This window comes from Crassostrea angulata, chromosome 10 (genome assembly GCF_025612915.1).
Source record: "Crassostrea angulata isolate pt1a10 chromosome 10, ASM2561291v2, whole genome shotgun sequence".
Lineage (NCBI taxonomy): Eukaryota > Metazoa > Mollusca > Bivalvia > Ostreida > Ostreidae > Magallana > Magallana angulata.
Genome location: NC_069120.1, coordinates 17,597,042 through 17,619,034, shown reverse-complemented (window position 1 = coordinate 17,619,034; position 21,993 = coordinate 17,597,042). Strand labels below are relative to the sequence as shown.

Genomic DNA, 21,993 nt, shown 5'->3' with positions numbered 1-21,993 from the left:
GAATCCCCAATATGGGAACCATTGTTTGAACAAAGCGACCCACACTTAGTCCGAAAATTTACTGATTTATCACAAACTTAACATTACATGAAAATACTGTCATATAAAATATCAGCACTTCAGATGATAGTTTCCTTTTTGATCAAAACATCCCGTTTTAATTAAGCTCACCAGAGCTGAAAGCATTTCTGATCATTCCATCTGTCTGTAAACTTTTAACAATTATTACAATTTTAAACAAAATTCAAGGAATTAAAGTTTAATAAAGGGCAACACCCTCTTTCACTGGAGATAATGAAGAATTATTTTGATACCCGGTATTTTCAAAAATCTCTTCTCAAAAACATTTGGCAAGAAAAGCTGAAACTTGAATGTAACCATCCTCAGGTAGTGTAGATTCAAATTTGTTCAAACCATGATCCCAAGGGGTAGGGTGGGGTCTAAATGGGGGAGGGTTAATTTTCACAAAGGAATATAAAGAGAAAAAACTTTTTAAAAATCTTAACCTCAAAAACCAATTGGCCAGAGATGCTGAAACTTGTATCGAAGCATTCCCAGGTAGAAAGGATTCATGTTTGTGTAAATCATGACCCCCGCGGGTAGAATGGGGCCACAATGGGGGGGGGGGGGAGATATTTACTTAGGAATTTATTATAAATTATAGAGGAAACCATTTTAAATCCTCTTCTGTAAAAACCCTAGAAAAACTATAACTTATATAAGTGAAAGCAATGTCAGGTAGTGTAAATTCAAGTTTGTTAAAATATTGATCTTTGGGGGTAGGGCAGAGCCACAATTGGGGGTCCAATTTACAGTTAAGAAGAAAGTTTTAAATTATTCTCAATAACCCTACAGTTAACGGTGTAATACATGTACATGTCTATGGTGTTAGTTATATGCAGGCATTTTGACAGTTAATTATTCTTAATTCCAGACTGGCCCCTGGATAATTCTTGGGCCCTGCAAGGGGTTTCAAAGTTTGATAAAAGTTTGTGTGTGTGTCAAAGAATTTCATATTTTATCCATGTTCATTTAAAGAAAGATGTTTAAATCCAGAAAGGGCTCGTGAAAGCGAATTAAACCACACACACACACACAACTTAAGAATATCTGGAAAATAATTGAAAATCTACTACATTGTCCAGGTACTTTCTACATATATGACCCATAAATCTTATTACATTATGGGTATTAATTGTTGTTCAGGTAAACTATGTAGCTAGTGCTAGTAGGAGCATGGCAGTACTGAGCCTGAATATACACACTATTACATATAAACAAAAAACAAACATTTCTAGGTTTTATATTTATTTAATTGTAGCATAAAAACAATCCATGAGGTATAATCAAGTACAAATCAGTCTAAAAATGTAAAAAAAAAAAAAAAATTACATTTTTTCTATGCCATGATGATATGTCAGTAAAATAAGAAAAAACATGACTACAGTAAATATTTTATAAATCATAAACATGGGACAGTAATAGAGGTACACTTAGTACCACATGAGCTTACCAACAAGTGTTTAATGTACACAAAGTCCATGTTGACTTTCAAAGTTACATGTATTGTTATAAAAATACATATTTTATCCAAAAAAAAGGTCAAATAAAATAATTGGATTTGATGAAAAATACCTGGTATTAAGATACATTTACATGCATACATGTATTCTCTATGAAATTAAATGGACCACATGATAAATAATAAATACTTTCAAATTGATGCATGAAAAGAATTAATATAGTAAAATTTAAATCAAATCCCCATTCCTGGCAAAATGAAATGCAGAGAATCACAGAGAATCAAGTGTTTAATCAAAGATATTACACGTTGTATATATGTACAAGGAAATTGAGCAATTTAACCATTCAGTATATAAACAAAATTGCACCTGAATGAAACTAAAACTTTCAAACATGTAACATGAATTGCTGCAATAAACTGAAATGATGTGAGATCTATTCAATATGTAGTGTTATGCAATTCAGCAAAACTCAAATATAAAAAATACAAATTCAACCAATTTATGGCTACTGGGAATTTTAAATGTGTCCCATCAAAGTCCTTATATAAACCTATGAAAAATTGTCAAATATAGTTTTAAGATTTTCAAACATTTGTCACTGTGACATAATTATATTTTTTGACATCTACAATGTAGTAAAAAGATTTAATGCATGTTACCTTCTTTATTTCTTTATAAGATTTGTTATCATTTTGCTATAATCAAACAAGAAATAACATTTAATTATTGCAAGTATTTTTGGTCTCTTGAAATTTATTTTAACTAAGTTTTGCTGTTCTACCTCATCATTTGTTAATACAAGTAATAGCAGCCGACTCTGTTTATCCTCAAGTACATGTGCAATTATGTGAAAGAAATTCATGAAAAGTTGTTCTGGGAAATTCTAAAGTAAATAATTTTAAAGGAAGACATTATTCTTACATAGAAAATCATTATAAAAGTATGGCACTGGTCACAGTAGAAAATTGAAATATTCTATAATGAAAGCCAGTGTTTCTCTGCATTGAAAAGCATGAAAGTAAATTTCAAAATACATGTTTGATTTAATATTTTAAATACTGCTTCATAAACAATCAAAGATAAACTATATTATAATTATTAAACAACCATCATATCTATGCAATTATAACTAATACAAGAATTATGTAAAAATAAATTTGAAGACTGGGAATGTCTGTAAAGGACTACAAAGAGTACATTTTCTAAAGTCTATATTATTCTATCTGTAGTTTTAGATGAATTAAAAACAATTGTACACACTTGTATATAATATACATGTAGGTATGTAACACTGGTACAGAATTATTCCTACTTGCTAATTTATTATGCTCAAAGTAAAAAACTCAAATGAGCACTGCACTAGTGAATCTGCCCACAATACTGTACACACATATACTGTATATATAGAAGCAATTTTTCAAAAGGCAATTATGAAATAGCACTTAATAAATATAAACAGCCTGAGAAAATTAGATTTCAAACATATGCATTATTGATTATCCTTTTAAAAATCATAGCTGCATGACTCACTTGACATATTTCGAATATGTAGAGCCCCTGGTAATAGTGACATCCATGTTTTTACAGAATGTTTCGGTGAAGGGGATGCAGTTGATATACTGCAACCAGGTGCTCTCATTAAGGGGGACTGCGTAGAACATAATAATAAGGAATATGAACAGAGCCAGTGACAGAATGCCAAAGGTCAAAACCACATGAACGCGTGTGATGCCTTTAGCCTTGATGTCAGTTTCCTTCATCACAACCAAGGAGATGAATATCCCAAAGATAAAACCAAAAATATGGGACCAGTTGTCCATCCAGGGGAAAACACCCAAGAAGAACAGAAGGAACAAGATGACGCTATAGGCTGCAAAGTTGTACCAGAGACGACGGTTTTCCTCAGATTTATCCTTACCGGAATACTTGTTGACAATGATTTCGTTGAGAATGTCTACATACATACACGCCAACAAACCAAACTGTGCCCCAGAGGGACCAACCTGCATAAAAAAAAATACCATTTTGTTTGACCATTAAAATTCATCCAACATCCTACATCTCTTTTTGTTGTTACTTATAATAAGATGAGGTCTTCACAATGTTACTAAGATAATTAAGTGTACCAGTACATTGAAAAGCAAACATCATTCTTTAATTCAACAGCTTTCATAAATCAGTCTTAAAACATGTATCCTACCTCCACTTGGTAAGGGGTGAGAACGGCACTAGCTAGTGTCCCTACGCAGCCACTGCTGATGTAGATTATCATCATCCTAATCCAACCAATCATCTGCTCTATCTTTCTCATAATCCACAACTGCATAATCAAGGTCACTGCCAGGTGGAAAATGCTGAAATGTAGAATAATGAAATTGGCAAGATATTTCTTCTGGCTAATGAAAAATTTGCCAAAGGACAAACCTTTAAATAGAAAAAAATTATCAGAGTAGGTGTTTAATCAGGATATTTCTATCATTTGAAGTTGGTAAGCATGATTTTATCTCAAAGCCAAAAGAATTCAACACTGTCCAGTTCGAAATGTTTTCCACCTTCCTTATACAGGAGCAGTCAAAATTTTCCTCTACACGACCAAAGCATAAGCACGTGTCTGTATATACATGGTTATATCTTTGCCTCATGTTTGGGTCTTTTTTTCACCCTTTTAAATTTGCAAATGGTTTTGTCTTGAATTCACCCAAACACAATTACAAATACATGCTCTTTCTAATTAACACTGTTATAATAATTCAAAATAAAATAAATTTGCCCATGCAGTCTTAAATTTGCCCACTGAAAACATGGGCAAAGGAAGGGTATACAGTACCACTTTCAACTTCCAGGTCATGCAGAGTAAATATTAATACTACAAAATGTTTTGCTGCACTTTAAAGATGAAGTTTATATATATTCTTACCCAGCATGCAGCAGATTAGCAGACAGAATTCTTGAGAACTGATCTGGCCTGTTATCATACACAAAGGGAATCATACCACAGATCTGTTCAAAGCAGTTCACCTGCATCACAAATATATAAAAAAATAATTCGCTGTGAGTCTAATTACATGTATTTCACAAAGGATTCTTTATATTAGGATCTATACAGACACATAGATAATACAGACAAACAATTAACTATAAAGAATTACACCCACCTGAGAGCACAAAAACTTGTCATCATGGTAATACCCCTGTCTAAATTCACAGTGCTCTCTTGTGGTGATCATACATTCTCCTTGGATACCAAAACAACATGGTCGACCTAATAAATCACAGTTCATGTGACATTCGGACCCTGGTTGTGAGCATCCTTTAAAGTTCTGACTCGCATTCTTTGTCTCTTTGCATATCTGGAATTAACAGACCCATAAATATTGAAAATAAAAAGGACAATGTCTTCTACGTTGGTAATAGAAATATACATGTGCACTTATCTATTTATCCGAAATATTGACATAAAGGATATTTCTCAACTTGTTTTTATGTTAAGTAAAATCCAGCACATACTGGCCAGTTTGTGAAGTCTTTCTTGTCCCATTCAAAAGGTGGAGTTGAGGAGGGACTTTTGCAATGGCTGCAAGAAAGATTTTAATACAGTTATGTTAGGACCATTTAAAAACTCTGAGATATTGAGGGTAAAATACCTAAAAAATAAGTGGTTGGGACTTACGAATCAATTCGACATATCTATTGTATTTAAGATATCAGTGTTTGAGATATTGAGGATCAACTGTTGTTGTATGATATCAATACCATTAAGGCAAGAGAGACCAATGTCATTAAAAATTTATGAGGTAGAAATCCTCTTTACTCCTTCTATTTATATTCATAGTGTGATTATTTTTCTCTTGTAGCTAGGTGTTCTTAAAAGTGCATGTACATTAATCTGCATTTATTTGATATTGTTAAATGATAAAGAAAAAATTCCCACTTATATTTTTAAAAACTCGATCATGTGTGAAAGCTCAAAAGAGATGACACTGACATCTTCAAATAATCTTCCCAGTGCATGTTACAGTAAAACTCATTTAGTACGAACACGGATATAACGAAATTTTGGATATAGCCAAGTTTTTTGAGTCCCTTTTTTTTTGGAGTAAAAATCTTCACAAATCTTTGCAAAATTTTACGGTTATAAAGAATTCGGACATAACGAATTTACGGATATAGCGAACTGATTTTGAGTCCTGTAGAGATGAATAATAACGAAATTTAACACTTTTATAACAAATTTCTTTACAGTTTAAAAATTTTGCATTACCATTTAACATAATGGTTTGAATGAATTTATTTTGATATAAATTCTTCAATTCACAATCAAATTCTTAAAGGTACATGCATCAAAAAAATGTATTTTCATTCTAATTTCTTTTAGCAGAAATTGTAGTCTGGTGAAAGAAAATATGTATATAGTGAATTTGCTATAGCTATTATTACAAATTTGTTATATGTATATAACGAATTACGGATATAACGAAGTAAATTTATGGGTCCCTAGGACCTCGCTATAACAGAGATTTACTGTACTTGTACACTATTTCAGATTTAATTAAAAAAGAAAAAATCATGCTTAGTTGTTTTTAAGCAAGACAAATACATGTACCGGTATACCATTAAAACATAGCTTCCCTGGTGTCTGACTTACTTTGGATCCAAGCCACACACTGCACCAGACTTATAGCCCCCATCAATCTTACTGGTGTCATTCCATTTCACAAAGGTGGATATCAGTTTCTACAAAAGTTAGTGGTACAGTTGGGTATACGGCAGGATGATAGGGGGAGAAGGAAAAGGCAGGTAGTGTTAATGATTGGTCAGAATTGCTAACAGAGTATAGGTTATGAAACGCACACAAAGAAAAAATATATTTTCTCTCATTAAATGTGGTTGTGTGGTGTACGTTATTTATATGAATTACATGTATTAGCAAATACAAATCATTTTGTGATGCATAGGACTCAAAACACCAGGATTCAATATTTAACATTAACATATGTATACATACATGACATTTAAAAACACCATTGCAGATACATATATACATACTGCATCTGTTTAAGTACATGTGCAACATATTTTAAATAATGGCATATTTATGGTAAAATAAACTATACTGCATTTACCTGTAATATATTCCTATATTCCTCTTGTGTAAGAAGTGGCTCAAACTGTGTAGAATTTTAAAGACTTACACTACACTTGTGTACAGTTGTCTGGACACACCCGGAACCGTCGTCACGGACACAACATCCAGTTGTTCTCTCTTCCGCCCTCTGTTCTGCCAGGGCTGCGTCCAGATTGGGATCTTTCCTCATACAGGGCGAGTACTTCGCTCCAAGATGGATTAGATCTTTCTGTGTAATACAAAAGTTTATCTTGTCTGTAATCAATAACACCTTTTCACTCACGTTAGCAAGTCCCTGAATAGCTCACACTTAAATCATAGAAAATGAAAAATTACATTGCAAGACCAAATTTGCAAAAAAAAGTTTTAAAAACTATTATTTTTATCTTCTATTTTCCAAATACATTTCATCAGTCCAAGTTTTATAGGCTAAGGTTTAGAAGCTCTGGGCTGCGTTCAAGATCATATATACATGTTTAAATTCATTATAACTTATAGGAAGAACAATATATCACTTAATAAATACCAGGTAGATTTCATGTTTGTTCCAGAGTGGTAACTATGGTAGCTATACATGTATCTTGAATTTGATGCTTAGCATAAAATATTAAAGGGGCATGGTCACGATTTTGGTCATATTTTTTTAAAATGTTTTTATTATTTAAAATGATTTGTGAATGCATTTCTAATGATCAAATGAAATTTGGGTGCCTGTCGATGAGTTTTAAGCAATATACAGGGCTCACAATTCTTCGTCTTGTAAACAAGGCTCGTGCCCTGTTTTTGTTTACATATAAGCTCAATATACCAGTAAAGAATCTTTTTCAAGATGATTTGTCTTATTCATTTTAAGCATAAATAAACAGTTCCTAAACAGTTCAAATTGTAAACAAAAGCTTTGTTACATAGCGATCGGGATTGAAAGCTACATGTATGTAATTCGCTTATAACTCAACAAATGACACTCAAATTTTGGTTGCCTATTAAAAATGCCTTACTGAAGCATTTTAAACATTAAAATCGAAAAAATAATTTTTGACCAAAATGGGGAGCAGAGTGGACCGAAACCCTTGGCTAGCGAAGATGATCTATGTATAGGCTAGACTAGCTTACCGATCAACAGTGTAGCTGCTACATAGCCATACATAGCAGCTATGATCTTGAACAAAGCCCTAGAATCTCAACTATTTGTAATTACAAAAATGAGGAATTTTTCTTAATGATGTAAATAACAACATATATGATAAAATTGAAAATATTCATAAACCTGGAAAAATACACACTGTAAAAGTGGTTATTTATGCTGGTGGATAAGTACACATTTTCTATGTCAAACAATACATGTGGATATTAAATATGCATATGTGTGATTTAGAACTCCAAAGTTTTCAGTTCTTTACCTTACGCATGGGGCTATTTTATACGATTTTAAGCTAACTGCGGAACTAGTGTAAATTTCCCCCACACGTATATAACCACTTTTACAGTACATAGATGTACATGTACTTTTACACAATTCCATCCTGACTAACTTTTCCATCAATAAAGTGCTTTTAATACAGATTTTCAATAGTCGATCTTTACCTGGCTAGGACCCCCCCACATGTTTCCAAACTCTCTTCTGGCCTCAGCCTCCAGAGCCAAATTTGGTTTTAATACCTGAAATAAAACATGAACACATCTAGAAAATCACTGGTATATAGATTTTTACACCTCATATACAAAAATTATACGTACTGCAGACATAAATAAATAGTAAATAATATTTAGCAATTCTGAATATTAAAATACTCATTGTGAAATGGATTGGACAATACATTACAAAATCAATTTGTAGTTTTATCACAGACTGTTAATATACATGTATGAAAATAAATTCTCCTTAATTTATTTTAAATCCTGCAAATATACAACTTTTTAAGCTTCATCTATGACCCACCACTTCCTGTATTACAACTTCATCCACTCCAAACGGACCAAATCCGTAAATAGCCAGGGCACAAATCAGTATGACTGTCTGCACGAAGGTGATGAAATAGGTAAAGTATGGTCTGCAAATATTTATAAACCTTTATCAGATCTACTGAAGGATCTATAACTTGAAGGTTGGTGCTCAGATACAGCAAAACAAGACAGCATTACACTGGATAAAGTCTAGAATAAATGTCCAATTGTTAGTTTCTAAATTTACCTGTGCATGTAGTCATCCTCATAATCTCCTTTGACAGAGTTTTTCTCGCAGCATTTTAAACTTAACACCGTACAGATGTTCTCCTGTAAGACCATCAAAACTGGCGCCTCAGGCGAATCCAATTGTATTCTACTCATAGCTGTAAATCCCCTAGCCTTCTCTCTCAATTCAATATCATCTGGCCCTGCTCCCAAAATCCTGGAGAAGACAGGAGAGTTAAATGCATGTCCTCTTTTAATTATCATTAAAGAACAGAATGTTCTCTATTTTCTTCTTTTTGTTACCATAACTATTTTCCACAATCTGAAATACATGTACTTTTTTTCACAGAGCCTGTGCAGATATAAAAAGCATTTACCAGCAATACATATATGTTCACTGCAAAATGAGGGTATATATGTATTTTTGCAAGTTTAAATTAAACAATGTTATTTTCTTACTAATAAAATGACTAAGAGGACATAATGAGTATGTGTTTTTTTTAAAATCTACCGTTATTTATTAATAAAAATAAAACATATAGAATATCACACTTTTGTTTTGATCTCAGCCCTGGTATTAGCCCAAGCGGTTGGTAATGGCCCAAGCGTGAAGGGTGCGGGCCAATACCATTCGAGGGCTGCAGAAGGGGCAAAATCAAAACAGTGTGATGTTGTTTATATCATATATCCAAAATGAAAGACTTTTATTCAAATTCAAATTCCAAATAAGGAATATAATTTATCATGAAGAAGATATAGATATTTTTCGGATTTACATTCATAAGCGCGTCCATTACTTTAACCAAAATCTAAATTCTAGTTTTCTAAGATTAATCTTTATATCCTCCACAATTTAAATGTTGACTGATGTTAAATAAAGCGTGCTATTGTTCTAAATATACAACTGTCGTGTAGGTTACCTCCCCTTACTTAGATACAAATCACTTTTTGGCACTATTTTTGAATTATTATTTTTCAATTACCAGCTATTAATAAAAATATTCAGACGTGTAAGGTGGTGCTTTGTATCATATATTTGATATTCTATCGTTATTTCACAAACTAGTTTTAATTAAAAGAAGAGATATTTGGGTCAATTTTGGGAATTAGTGATTTTAAATTTGAGGCCAATACACCCCCTTGACGATGGGCTGAGACAGAGAAATATCAGCCCCGAGGGCGATACAGCCCTAGGTTTTGGTTGCTGTCTCACCTACTCCAAGTCACGTGTATTAGGGCTGAATCACTACTAGGTATATGATATAGAAATTTTAAGATATGTTGTAAAGTACATATTTATAACACTGTCTCATTATTACTACTGTGGGTTTCATCAATATTCATTAAATACCAACTTTCGTGGATTCCATTGTTTAGTTGATCCAGGAAATTAAATGTTCATCAAAGTGCAATTTCTATAAACATATTGTACTTAAAAGGTCATTGGCCACGAATTTACCTATACTTGAAACTGTGATTTTCACTTCACCGTTGAATATTAATGAAACCACAGTAAATCAAAGATATCAGATCTTACAGTCGCGGTTGACTGCCATGGTCTACTTCCTCTTCACCAGACTCGGCCAAACTAAAACAGAAGACGTAAGGAATAGTTTGAGTCGTACTGATAAATTGTGTCGTTTGTTTTATCACAGTTATGACCATTTTAATTTCACAGGTACCACCACAGTAGGCCCAACACTACAAAAATGAGTCAAAAACGTTAATGTAAATGGACACCTTGGAGCACCGGGTTGTCATTAATGTGTGCGAGCTCACAGAAAAATCTCCCATGGAGAATAAAAGGTTCTTAGCTGCTGCTATTTTTATAGGTCAAAGGTTTACAATGGGAACCACAATTGGAATTGAAGGTTTGAAAATGGAAATACTAATATATTAAACTCTTGCAGCAGCCCGACCCCCCCCCCCCCCCCCCCCCCCCCCCCCCCCCCGAAACTGCATGGACAGAGATTTTCGGACCTAAATGATCTACCGAAAGCATTGTTACAAATACTGTTTTCCTCGTTATAAAGGAAATGGGCGTGTCTTATGTAAAATTGACTTTCGATACAAAGTTTAGGACATTCCATTCAAACAAACATTTTTACCACTTCAATGCGCTTCATTGTATCAGATAGATATCAAGTTTATAAAGCTCTTAGTTTTCTATACATGCTACTTATATCAGACTTACCTTTTTCCCCCTGTATCCTCGTCATCAAAAAAACGCTCATTTCTCCAATCCTATAATTAACAACAAGGAAAAATAAACAACAGGTCCATAGGCCACATTGCTCACCTGAGCAACAATAGGCATGATAAAATCAACTTCATGGAGTCATAATACAAAATATCTGGAAAATGTGGTATAATACATGTAGATCCTGTATAAAAAAAATCAGTTTCCCCCTGAATATTCTTATATTTATAAACAAGTCCCTTTTCTAACCTGATGATTTTATAGTCATATCACATTCAGCATTGCAGTTCTCAAAAGACCCTAAACAATTGTATATATACAGGATATAAACCTGCATCAACGCTGACCCCTTGTGTGGCCCAATAATCGTCCAGGGGCCAAAGTTCAAACAATTTGAAAGAATCAGCAATATGTTAAAATACTTGCATAAAAGTAAAAGCATATATAATAACATTTCAGTTTTTGTGAATAATTAAAATGTTTTCCTTTGTACAACTGGATCCCCAATGTAGCCCCACCCTACTCCTAAAGATTTTGATTTGAACAAATTTAAATCTACACTATCTGAAGTTGCTTTCATTAAAGTTACAGCTTTTTTACGCCAATTTTTTTTTTTTTGCTGAAAAAATTAAAGGATTTTAAAGATTTACACCATATATTCCTATGTAAAAAGTCAACCCCCCTTGTGGCTCCATACCCCCATGGTCATGCTTTTCACAACTTGGAATCTACACTACCTGAGGATGCTTCAGCTTTCCTAGCCTAACAGTTTCTGAGAAGAAGACTTTAAAAGATTTACTCTATATATTCATATGTATAAATTCAACCCCTCCCCCCATCGTGGCCCCATCCTATCCCCGGGGGGTCATGATTTTCACAACTTTGAATCTACACTACCTGGGAAAGCTTCCACACAAGTTTCAGCTTTCCTTGCCTTATGGTTCTTGAGAAAATATTTTGAAAATCAAAAATTTTCAATAATTCCTAATTATCTCCCCTTGTAAATGGGTGTCATCCTTAATTTTCAGTTGGAATCCCCTTAGCCTAAGAATGCCTTGTGCCAAGTTCGGTTGAAATTGGCCCTGTGGTTCTCGGGAAGATGTTGAAAATGTGAAAAGTTTACAGATGGACAGATAGATGGATGGACAGACAAAATGTGATCAGAATAGCTCACTTGAGCCTTAAGCTCAGGTGAGCTAAAAAAAGCTTTTCCTGAATTTCTGGTAACAACATAGAAAACAAACTAAAATTCACTTCTGCATATCTAAAAGAATAAAACATGAAAAATCAGATTAAAATGCAAATTGCTCACTGTAACAATCACTTGTATACTAGCACCAGTCTAGCTTCGTGGCCCTTTGATTTTGTAAGACGGGTTACCCATAAGTCTTTGCAAATGCGCAGTCAGGTAGAACCGCTGACACCTGGTCATTCCCGGGTTGGCTGCCGTGTGACAAGACACGATTTTGAGGGCAGCTCTTGTTTGCTGTACTGAGCGATATTGCAGTATGCATTGTGCATGAACCATGTTATAAGTGGGCATGGATAGCAGACCGTGGTAAGTATATGTTATCAGTTTTATTCAGTATTTTTGTGTATTCGACTAGTAATTCTTGTTATTGAACTAAATATAACCTTTGCCAGCGTTCACCTGTTAGACTTACCTGTGTGAGCAGTCGAGCGTATCTTTTGCGTGGAAGTTTAAATACCAGTTTTATATTATCGATAAAGCCTTGTATTAGAATTGTATAGCTTTGAACGTTATTCTATGCGTATTTTTTGTATTAGATAAAACTTGCTGATTTATTTAAATGTCTTGGGCGGAAGTGATTCTCCGGGACTTATTGACTGGAAGTGTGCGCCATATTTGTTTAGTTATTATCTACATGTTGCTATGAAACATAACTTTGTTTACAAATTAGTGACAGACACTTATCATATGATTATTTTATTCAAGTATCATCATATCTTGCCACACTCAGGTTGCCTACATGTACATATTACTGTAATAAATTGTAGCATTTTGACTTGGTCATACCACGTAGAACTTCCAGTGGAGAGAACCACTCTGGTGTTGAACACCACCACGACGCCTATGGTCCAGGACTACAGCCCTTTAAGGAGTCCACGGTGGATTCATGGGAGAAATAAAGTCTACCTCATCACAACAGCGAGGAATTCAGATAGTGAGATGATTTGTGATTGGAGTCGAGATAAGTGATCGAGACAGGATCATCAGTGATTGAAAGTTTAGTGATTGAGATCTGTTATTCAGTGTCAGTTGTGAATAAGTAATTATCGAATTGTGGCAACCATATTTTGAACTTAAAGAAAACTATTATATACCAGTTCGTCTGTCTGTCAAAAGGTTTTTTTTTTCATATTCATAGATAGTATAGTTTGTTAAAGTAGGGTTATTAATTACTGCAAATTGAATGAGTATGGGGTGTGAGCGAGTATGGGTGTGAAAGTGTTATTGTAAATATATTTCATTTGTTCTTTTGTAAATAAATTTATAAACCTGAAGTTGTCTTAACTGTTATTTGGAGAACGCCTGGCTCATCCACGGTACACTCACTCTCAATAAAGGTTAGATGTTGAAACAAATACAGGGAACTCTCGATAGCTCGAAGTCCATGGGACTGAGGAAAAACTTCGAGGTTTCAAGAGTTCAAGTTTTCAAGAGTTCGGAATTTTCCAGGTTAACTGACAGGTTTTAAAATAACTTTCACTGGATGTTATGATTAAACCTTTTATTTAAGGAATCATTCTTTGAGTATTATGAGGGGATAATTTCGGTTGGGGCATGATCAAATCCAATAAAGCCCGAAGGGCCTTATGAAAGATTTGATCACGCCCGACCGAAATTATAAACTCATAATACTCAAAGAATGATACCTTATAATTACTTATATTTATATAATTTTAAGCCATTGCAAGATTAAATATTTAAATATAAATAAGCAAACCCCGATGGCACCCCAATTAAACGTCAATTGAAGTTATGGGTTTTATAGTACAAAATCAATATGTAGTGTTATCGTTAAAAATGCATTTCTAATGATCAAATGGAATTTGAGAGTCAGTCTCAAAAGTTAAAAGCAAGATGCATGTCTCTCAATTCTTTGTCATGTAAACAAGGCTCGTGCCTTGTTTTTGTTTACATAGGTTCACAATACCAGTAAAAAATCTTTTTTAAGGTGGTGTGTCTTTCTTCTTATTCATTTAAACTTTAAAGCAAAAATATAAACAGTTTCGAACATTTAACACATTCATTTTAGGTCTAAAACTGAAATTTTCACTTCAACATTCAAAATTTAAACAAAGGCTTTATTCACATAGCAAAGAATTGTAAACTCTGTAACTCACTTATACCTCAACAATGACTCTTAATACTGAAGCATTGTAAACATTAAAATTGGAAGAAAAAAAATTCTTTAATTCTTCAAGCACTGACCTCAAAGTTGGGTTTCTTTTCTTTAAAATTTTCAAGAGCAGCCGGAGCATAACTCCTCTGTTTCTGAGCATCTCCTGTGATTCTCTTGGGTCGCTGTTTAGATAATCCCTGTTGAAGATCCATTTCATCTCATCATAAGTTACAGAATAACAGTTTATGAAAAGAGGAAAGAAATTTCATGCTAAAGGAATTTGTACCAGTAGATGAAACATCTTAAATGTCACTTGTAAAATCAAATAATGCTAGGCAAGGATATTGTACTGGAACCCCAACCCAACCCAGTCAGCAAAATATTGCTAATTTACACAATATGGTTTATATCTAAGTAGAGTAACTTTGCCTACTATCAAAAATATGAAAATCTAAACAGTATTAATCCAAATATCAAACTCAAAGATAAAGCCATAATTTTTATACAATGTTCTTATAAAAAAGATGTAAAATTTGCTTCATTCATTCACAAGAAATACTATCTACAGAAAAATATTTGCCCCTGTTTATTTTTGTTCATTTTGCTCTCATAGTCAGCAGTATGGGCAAGTTTAAAACGTTTTTTTAAATAACTGTTTTAATTAGAAAGAGTATTTATTTCTGTGTCCGCGGGCAAATTCAAGATGAAGCAAAGCCATGCTTTCTCAAGTGTAGAATGGCAAAAATGACAACAGGTACCTGTATACTTCAGATGAAATTACAAAAAGAATATTTGTCACTGATAAATTTTACAGTCAAATTGAGGCATGTATGTTGTATAATGAGCATGATACTTGATGAAAAAGAGGAATTTTAAAAAAATTCAATGTTTAGAACTTTTAACTCAAAAATCCAGCTTAAAGTAGCAACAGGTTGAAAACATAAAAATATATAAGCGGTGTTAGAAAAAATTATCAATGTTTGCCCCATACTGGGACTGACCAGTGCAGAAGCTGAGGAATCCCATATCATTTGGACCACAGACTTTTTGGGCAATTTACGTGGCAACCTCCTGACCCGGCGGTGTGCATCAACATCATCATCATCTTCACCCTTTGGTTTTGATTTTTGTATTGGTTTTGGAGGGATAAATAAAGTTTTTTTTCTACGAGACTGCCATCGTTGTTTCTCGTTTTCTTGGTTAAGTAAGGGGACTTCTTCTTCTGTTGGTAGTCCAAGGAAGTCAAACACTGACCTATAGTTCAAGACAGCAATATCAAGTTTTTACATGTAATCTACCATTACATCATCAGTTCTGGATTTTAAATATCCAATTTGTACATTCTAAATACTGCTATACATTCTTTTTGAACTTGCTCACTTTATATTGTAATGATAATGTGAAATTGTTTACACAGTTTTTAATATAAGTACATTAAGTAATAAATAATGTTTTTCAGAAAATATAATGCTATGTTATATGCACATAGTAATTTGTGCATTTTACAAGTATGAAAAAAAATTACAAAATGAAAGATCAATACAAGACACTTATACGAAAGCCCATTGAGCTCATTTTCGTAGGTTAAAAAAAATATTATTTTTCGCAAATAAACGCAAAACTTTCGCGATATAACGCGTTAGTTTCGCGGATAAATGCCAATCTTTGGCGAATAAACGCGAAACTTTCGCAAATAAACACTAACAATTGCAAATAACCGCGAAAATTTTGCGAATACACGCAAAACTTAAATATAAATATATTGTCTTTTCATACAAGAACTATAATAAGAACAATGACTGATATTAAACATATTAATTCAAAATAAAACAAAATAATTTTATTATAAAAAGATGTATTAATATTAATTGATTTAAAATTTAAACGTAAGAAATCTTTAAAATCTTAGTACTGATTTTTAAAGGTCATATAATGCATTGTGCTTCTCACATTCTAATGGGCACTTTATTATAGAAAATGAGGCATCAACATATTTTAATTTGAACAATTTTATTTTGAATTATAAGTTATATTTAGTATCATTTTAGAATTGAAAGGATATCATTGTTTAATACATTATAATATATGTTATATCGCCACAACATAAATTAACATCTAGTTTAATATCAGAAAGATTTGTCAAGCTGTGAATTGAAAATTTTTAAGCTATTGTTCAAATCTAGATGATGTAAATTCGTCCTCTAAATTTTTCAAATATGTCATTTGAAAATCTGTACTAAGATTTTAAAGGTTTCCGACGGTTGAATTTATATTAATTTTGTAAGAAAATGGTAATCAATGAATGCCTGTTCGAATACCGGGGTAAAGACGAACAAATAAAAAATGATAAAATGATGCTCTAACTTATTATCTATTTGAAACATCTAAACATGTTATGAAGTTTTATCAGATTTATTTATATCTACATGTAAAAAAGACAATTTTGTCTTCATAAATCAACATTACACGGATATTATAATAATAATGAATAATAAGTATTTCATGATTTAAAACTTAAAATGTGTTTGTTTTTAATCATTTTCCTTCATATTGGTTCTTGTATGAAATGACAATATTAATATAATGGTTTCGCATTTATTCACGAAAGTAACACATTATATTGCAAAAATTTCACTATTATTCGCGAAAGTAACACGTTATAACGCGAAAGTTTCATGTTTTTTCGCGATAGTTACGCGTCTATTCGTGAAAGTAACACGTAACTTTCGCAAATAAATGCGAAACTTTCGTGTTTATTTGCAAAAGTAACGTGTTTATTTGCGAAAGTAACGCGTTTATTCGCGAAACTAATGCGTTATATCACAAAAGTTTCGCGTTTATTCGCGGAAAAAATATTTTTTTGCCTACAAAAATTAGCTCAATGGGCTTTCGTACACTTACATGTAACTAGTGCAGAGAATTTAGATAAATTAAGACTTGTGGCATTTTCATATATTTGCCATTTTAATGGAATCTGATAAACAACATCATATTCAGAAGATAAAACTTACCTCTTAACACTGTCAAACATGGTGCCTAGTCTTTCAGACATAGTCTTTCTTGATTAAAAAGCCTAAAATTGATAAGAAAAAGTGAATAAGTATTATTTCATTTGTTACACATACTTAACTGTATAGACTTCAAATTGAACGAGTACTAAACTCTGTCACAAGTTTCTGCTTCCACCACTTTTTGCTTAATATTTTGATAATCATACCTTTGTGACCAAACAAAATGCATCCACAAGAATGCTAAAGTCCAGATTATCTATTTTTTGAAATGCCCCCTCTTCATGTTTCAATACACAACCAAAAAAGAAAGTGCCTATGGATTTCACATTGTGGCAGACATATGAAAGTAACCAAATGATAACAATGAAAAATTGTGCAAGATGTCCGGAATATTTCCGAATGCAGAAAAGATAGTCAATCTTCGTTATCTCGAACTAGATGGGACTGTTTAAAAATATGTGATATCCGAGTATTCGAGATATCGAGGGTACAATACCTAAAAAATAGGTGATTGGGCCTTAAAAATCACTTCGAGATATCAGTGTTTGAGATATCGACGTTCAACTGTATAAACATTTCCCATTATAAATCCGTGTAAGAAGTTTGTTTTCTTTGTTAATTTCTCTGGGTACAAATAAATGAAGTGTCAATGAAGAAATCTCTCTTCTCGATTTCTGTTGTGCTTCTTTAAACATGTTGAAAGGTATGTTAATCATTTTTGCTAAAATTCATCAAAAAGTGAGGGAAGCAGTAACCTGGGACAGAGTATAGAATACAATGTAAATGAAATGAGATCATCAATTATAACATTAAACAGGTCACAATAGGTTGACATTCCATAGCTGATACCTTGAATGTAAACTAAGAGATGATCTTCAAAAAATAAACATCTGCACCAGAGTTTGTAGGAATGTTTAACATACATATATATATGTAATACTTTGGATATAGATAAGTTTGGTTACAATTATACATTTGGGGCAAAGAACATTTATATATAGGTGCAAAATGTAGGCCTGTATATTCTTTTCATAAGAAATGAGATGAAACCACTTGTAGCATTAATTATCAAAATAACAAAAGCCCAAAGCCCCAGGGGCCACATTGCTCACCTGAGTAACAATACCAAACTAACTAACTAACATAAGATTAAACATTCATTCATAACATTTAACATAACATAACATTCGCTCACAGCGAATTATCAAATACGAGAGCGTGAAGGATCTAATTTTAATTAGATTGACATATATTTCAACTTATCTGGCAAAAATGTTTTATGGGAAAACTTTAAAGATTTTCCTATATTATCTATGTAACCCCCCCCCCCCCCTCCCCAATTATGGCCCCAACCTATCCCCAGTGATCAAGAATATGAAAAGAAATTGAGCTAATAAAAATAAAAATCATTTTTAAGGTGCATTTTTTTTTAAATTTACAATCATACATGTTTCCGGTCCAACAGAACCTTGTCCAGGCTGACAGAGCCTTTCACTATATGTCAGACCCTGAAAGAAAATTTCAAGAGCTCTGTTGGCATGCAGGATTGCTTTGTGCCAAGTTTGGTTGAAATTGGCCAAATGATTCTGGAGAAGACGAAAGTTTACAACAGCAACTATAAGAACAATGACATGACAGACAACAGACAAATTTTTATCAAAAATCTTAATTGAGCTTTTAACCAAGGTGAGCTGAAAATGAAGAACATATCTTTTTCCTAATATCCTATTTTGAATCAAATATAGCATGACTTGCATTATGATTCTGAGGGGTCATCTTTGCTATTAGAACATAAAAACCTGGTAATAAAATTAAGCATGCAGTTCAATCCATTACTATACTCTGTCCCAAGATATTTTGGATTCACGTTTTGCTTAATTGTTTGATATTTATAAATACCTCAGGATTCAAACGATGTTCATTCAAAAGTATGAAAAATTTCCAAGATTTCTCAGTCAAAACGCCCCTGTTAGCTTATCAGGTTTCAATACAATGCTAAAAAATGTGATGTCTATGGAGATTTTGCATTGCAGCAAGCCCGGATGATAACGCTGAAATATTGTGCGATGTATTCCGAGTGTATTCCGAATGGAGAGAAGATGTAAACATTCCCCATTATAAATCTCTGTAAGGAATCTGTTTTCGTTCCTGTGAATTTTTCGGAGTGAAAGATGATAATGTGTCAATGAAATTATCTTGGAAAATACCCCTTTCAACTATTTCAATTACACTTCTTTCACTGGTAAGTGTATTTTTATTAAAAATCGTCCAAATGTGCAGCATAAATATCTTGGGACAGACTATAAATAAAACAAATGCAGGCACCTGACCAAATAAGCAAGTCATAATTAAACCTCAGATCAACAAAATATTGAACAATATCTATATTTGACCATGCAATTTCATGCAAATACTCCAAAATACTGTGTTATTGAGTTTGATTTGTATTGTCAGAAAATGCTATAGACATAAATACATTGCTGAGATCTTAGCCCCAACAAATGAGCCTAGCCAACACTCTATAAATAGACATTAATCATCTTAGACCCCCCCCCCCCCTCCCACCACCACCACCAAAAAATACCAACAACAACAAAATACAAAATACAGGACATACACACAAAAAGGGATATTGTCAACTTTGAGTTAATAAACGTTGCCAAAGGAACAACAAGGTAATATTCATTTTTGTCTACTTTCACTTTCACTTTTTACCGTTTAGTTTAGACTTTTTATTTAATATCAGCATATAAAGAAGGCTAACGTGTGCATTAGACTTACATGTGCAGTATACAAAATAGAACCGTACCTTTCAACGGCAGGTGCATGCCCTGTTAGGCAAATTTAACCTGTGTCAGTGTGTGGGAAACTCCCTTTCTTGAATATTTCCTGATCTCGGTTCCACAGACGCTTTACCATTCAGTATAATTCGACGAACAATTAAATATTCAATTTACCTATATAAATCAAGCTCTGTTACAATATGTCAATATGAAGCATTTTTTGCAAACCAAAAAAAAAAATGTGATATTGTTTCAAAGCCAAACAAAAACAATGGCAGCCTACCCACTTGGCAGGGCCGTACTAGAGCGTCAGAAACAAGGCTGAGTTCCCCCAACTTCCCTAATTTTACAAATTTCAGAAGCCAGGTCGTACTTTTATACCCAAGGCCCTGCAAAGGACCAATTTAGAAAGGAGCTCAACCGTGCGACGAGACAGCGGGAACTCCAAGTGTCAGAATGTGTGCATATAAGGGACACGAAACTGGACAGATCAGCCGAATTTCCAGCGATCAATGTTCAGAGGTGTCACCAGGACACACGCTCCAATATAATCTTGATAGATCATTAGGATTTATAGGGATATTTTTTCTCTTTTCGATCTTGCTTTTTATAACATTTTAATATATCATTACAAAATGAAGAAAAAAATAGGAAGTTAGGAGTCCCTAGGTATTAGTTTGAAATTAACAAGTATTAAAAGTGGTAATTTGTATTGTGGTGATATTGTATATTTGTTGTTGGTGTTGTATCGGATCAATATCTATCTTAAGAGTTTGAGATGAGTGTTTTATCATATAACTATACATTTACGAGTTATCTCGCTTTTGCTCCCGTTGTATTGAGATATGTGAGTGAAGCAATTGAGAAATTCAATGTAGGTCTGTTTTGAAACTAAGTACACTGTAATGAGAACTAGTGAGTATATTTAGTATGTACGTACGTCCCTGGTGTATCACACTATTCTAGGGATTCGCTGAACCATTAAACACTACATAAAGCACACGCCACCATCTCCATTTCTTCTTTGTAAATATACGAATCTAATAATTGACGACTGCATGACATGTGTACTAATAAATTACAGCTCTTTGTGATGATAAAATTACAATTACTATATATTCAAAAATTCCTCAGGGTCTGAAGGAATTCACAATATATAGAGGTTAAGAAGCTTTCTCCTCACTTACAAGAAAAATTCAAAATTACCTGTTTACAGTATATGACTGATAAGTTATGGATTAAAATCACAAGCACCTGACGATAAAACATTTTTAAATGCTAGTAATTCAATATGCTATATTAATAAGTTATGATTATGCTACAAGGATTAATCTACCAATTAAACAGTTAAAAGGAATTGTTTATTGATACCAGGTGCGTGCAATTAATAATTAAAAAGACAAAGGAACAACCTATCCCCACCAACCCCCTCATTTGTATGGCACGCCAAATTCACAAAAATGAGCTAAACATAGTTTCACAGTCGATAAACTAGGTTTATCGACTGTTAACTATAGTTTACGGATCGTAAACTATAGTTATCGACGTTAATCTATATTTCACATATGTAAACTATAGTTAACGCCATAATCTATGTTTCACATCTGTAAACTATAGTTAACACTAAAAACAATCATTTGCGGTTGTTAAACATGGTTTATCTGATAAATAGGGATTTATGATCAGTAAACTGCGGTTTACAAATCTAAAGCACGCCAAATTCACATAAATTAGCAAAGCATGGTTCACAGTCGATAAACTAGGTTTATCGGCTGTTAACTATAGTTTACGGATCTTAAACTATAGTT

The 21,993-nt window shown here is 33.0% G+C and overlaps 1 protein-coding gene across 2 annotated transcripts; it reads right to left on the bottom strand.

The window, feature by feature from the left end:
- Nucleotides 1–1,298: 1,298 nt before the first annotated feature.
- LOC128166269 (inactive rhomboid protein 2-like) lies at nucleotides 1,299–20,739 on the bottom strand. 2 transcript variants are annotated; one of them, XM_052831332.1, is made up of 17 exons: nucleotides 20,469–20,739; nucleotides 20,212–20,359; nucleotides 17,403–17,470; nucleotides 15,393–15,645; nucleotides 14,481–14,588; nucleotides 11,018–11,067; nucleotides 10,361–10,411; nucleotides 8,843–9,040; nucleotides 8,591–8,702; nucleotides 8,236–8,310; nucleotides 6,719–6,880; nucleotides 6,172–6,260; nucleotides 5,034–5,100; nucleotides 4,682–4,876; nucleotides 4,444–4,544; nucleotides 3,727–3,880; nucleotides 1,299–3,529 (listed from the first exon to the last, which is right to left on the bottom strand). In XM_052831332.1, the coding sequence occupies exons 3-17, from the start codon at nucleotides 17,441–17,443 to the stop codon at nucleotides 3,053–3,055; spliced, it is 2,133 nt and encodes a 710-aa protein (XP_052687292.1). In that variant the 5' UTR covers nucleotides 17,444–17,470; nucleotides 20,212–20,359; nucleotides 20,469–20,739; the 3' UTR covers nucleotides 1,299–3,052. The 2 variants fall into 2 exon arrangements, with proteins under 2 accessions (XP_052687292.1, XP_052687293.1); XM_052831333.1 differs by having other exon boundaries at nucleotides 17,403–17,464.
- Nucleotides 20,740–21,993: the final 1,254 nt, after the last annotated feature.

Coding starts and splice junctions, on each gene's coding strand:
- LOC128166269 (XM_052831332.1), bottom strand. CDS start 17,443: ATGTCTGAAAGACTAGGCACCATGTTTGACAGTGTTAAGAG. Junction 9,041..10,360: donor CATGGCAGTCAACCGCGACT/GTAAGATCTGAT, acceptor TGTCTTCTCCAG/GATTTTGGGAGCAGGGCCAG. Junction 3,530..3,726: donor TCACCCCTTACCAAGTGGAG/GTAGGATACATG, acceptor TTTTTTATGCAG/GTTGGTCCCTCTGGGGCACA.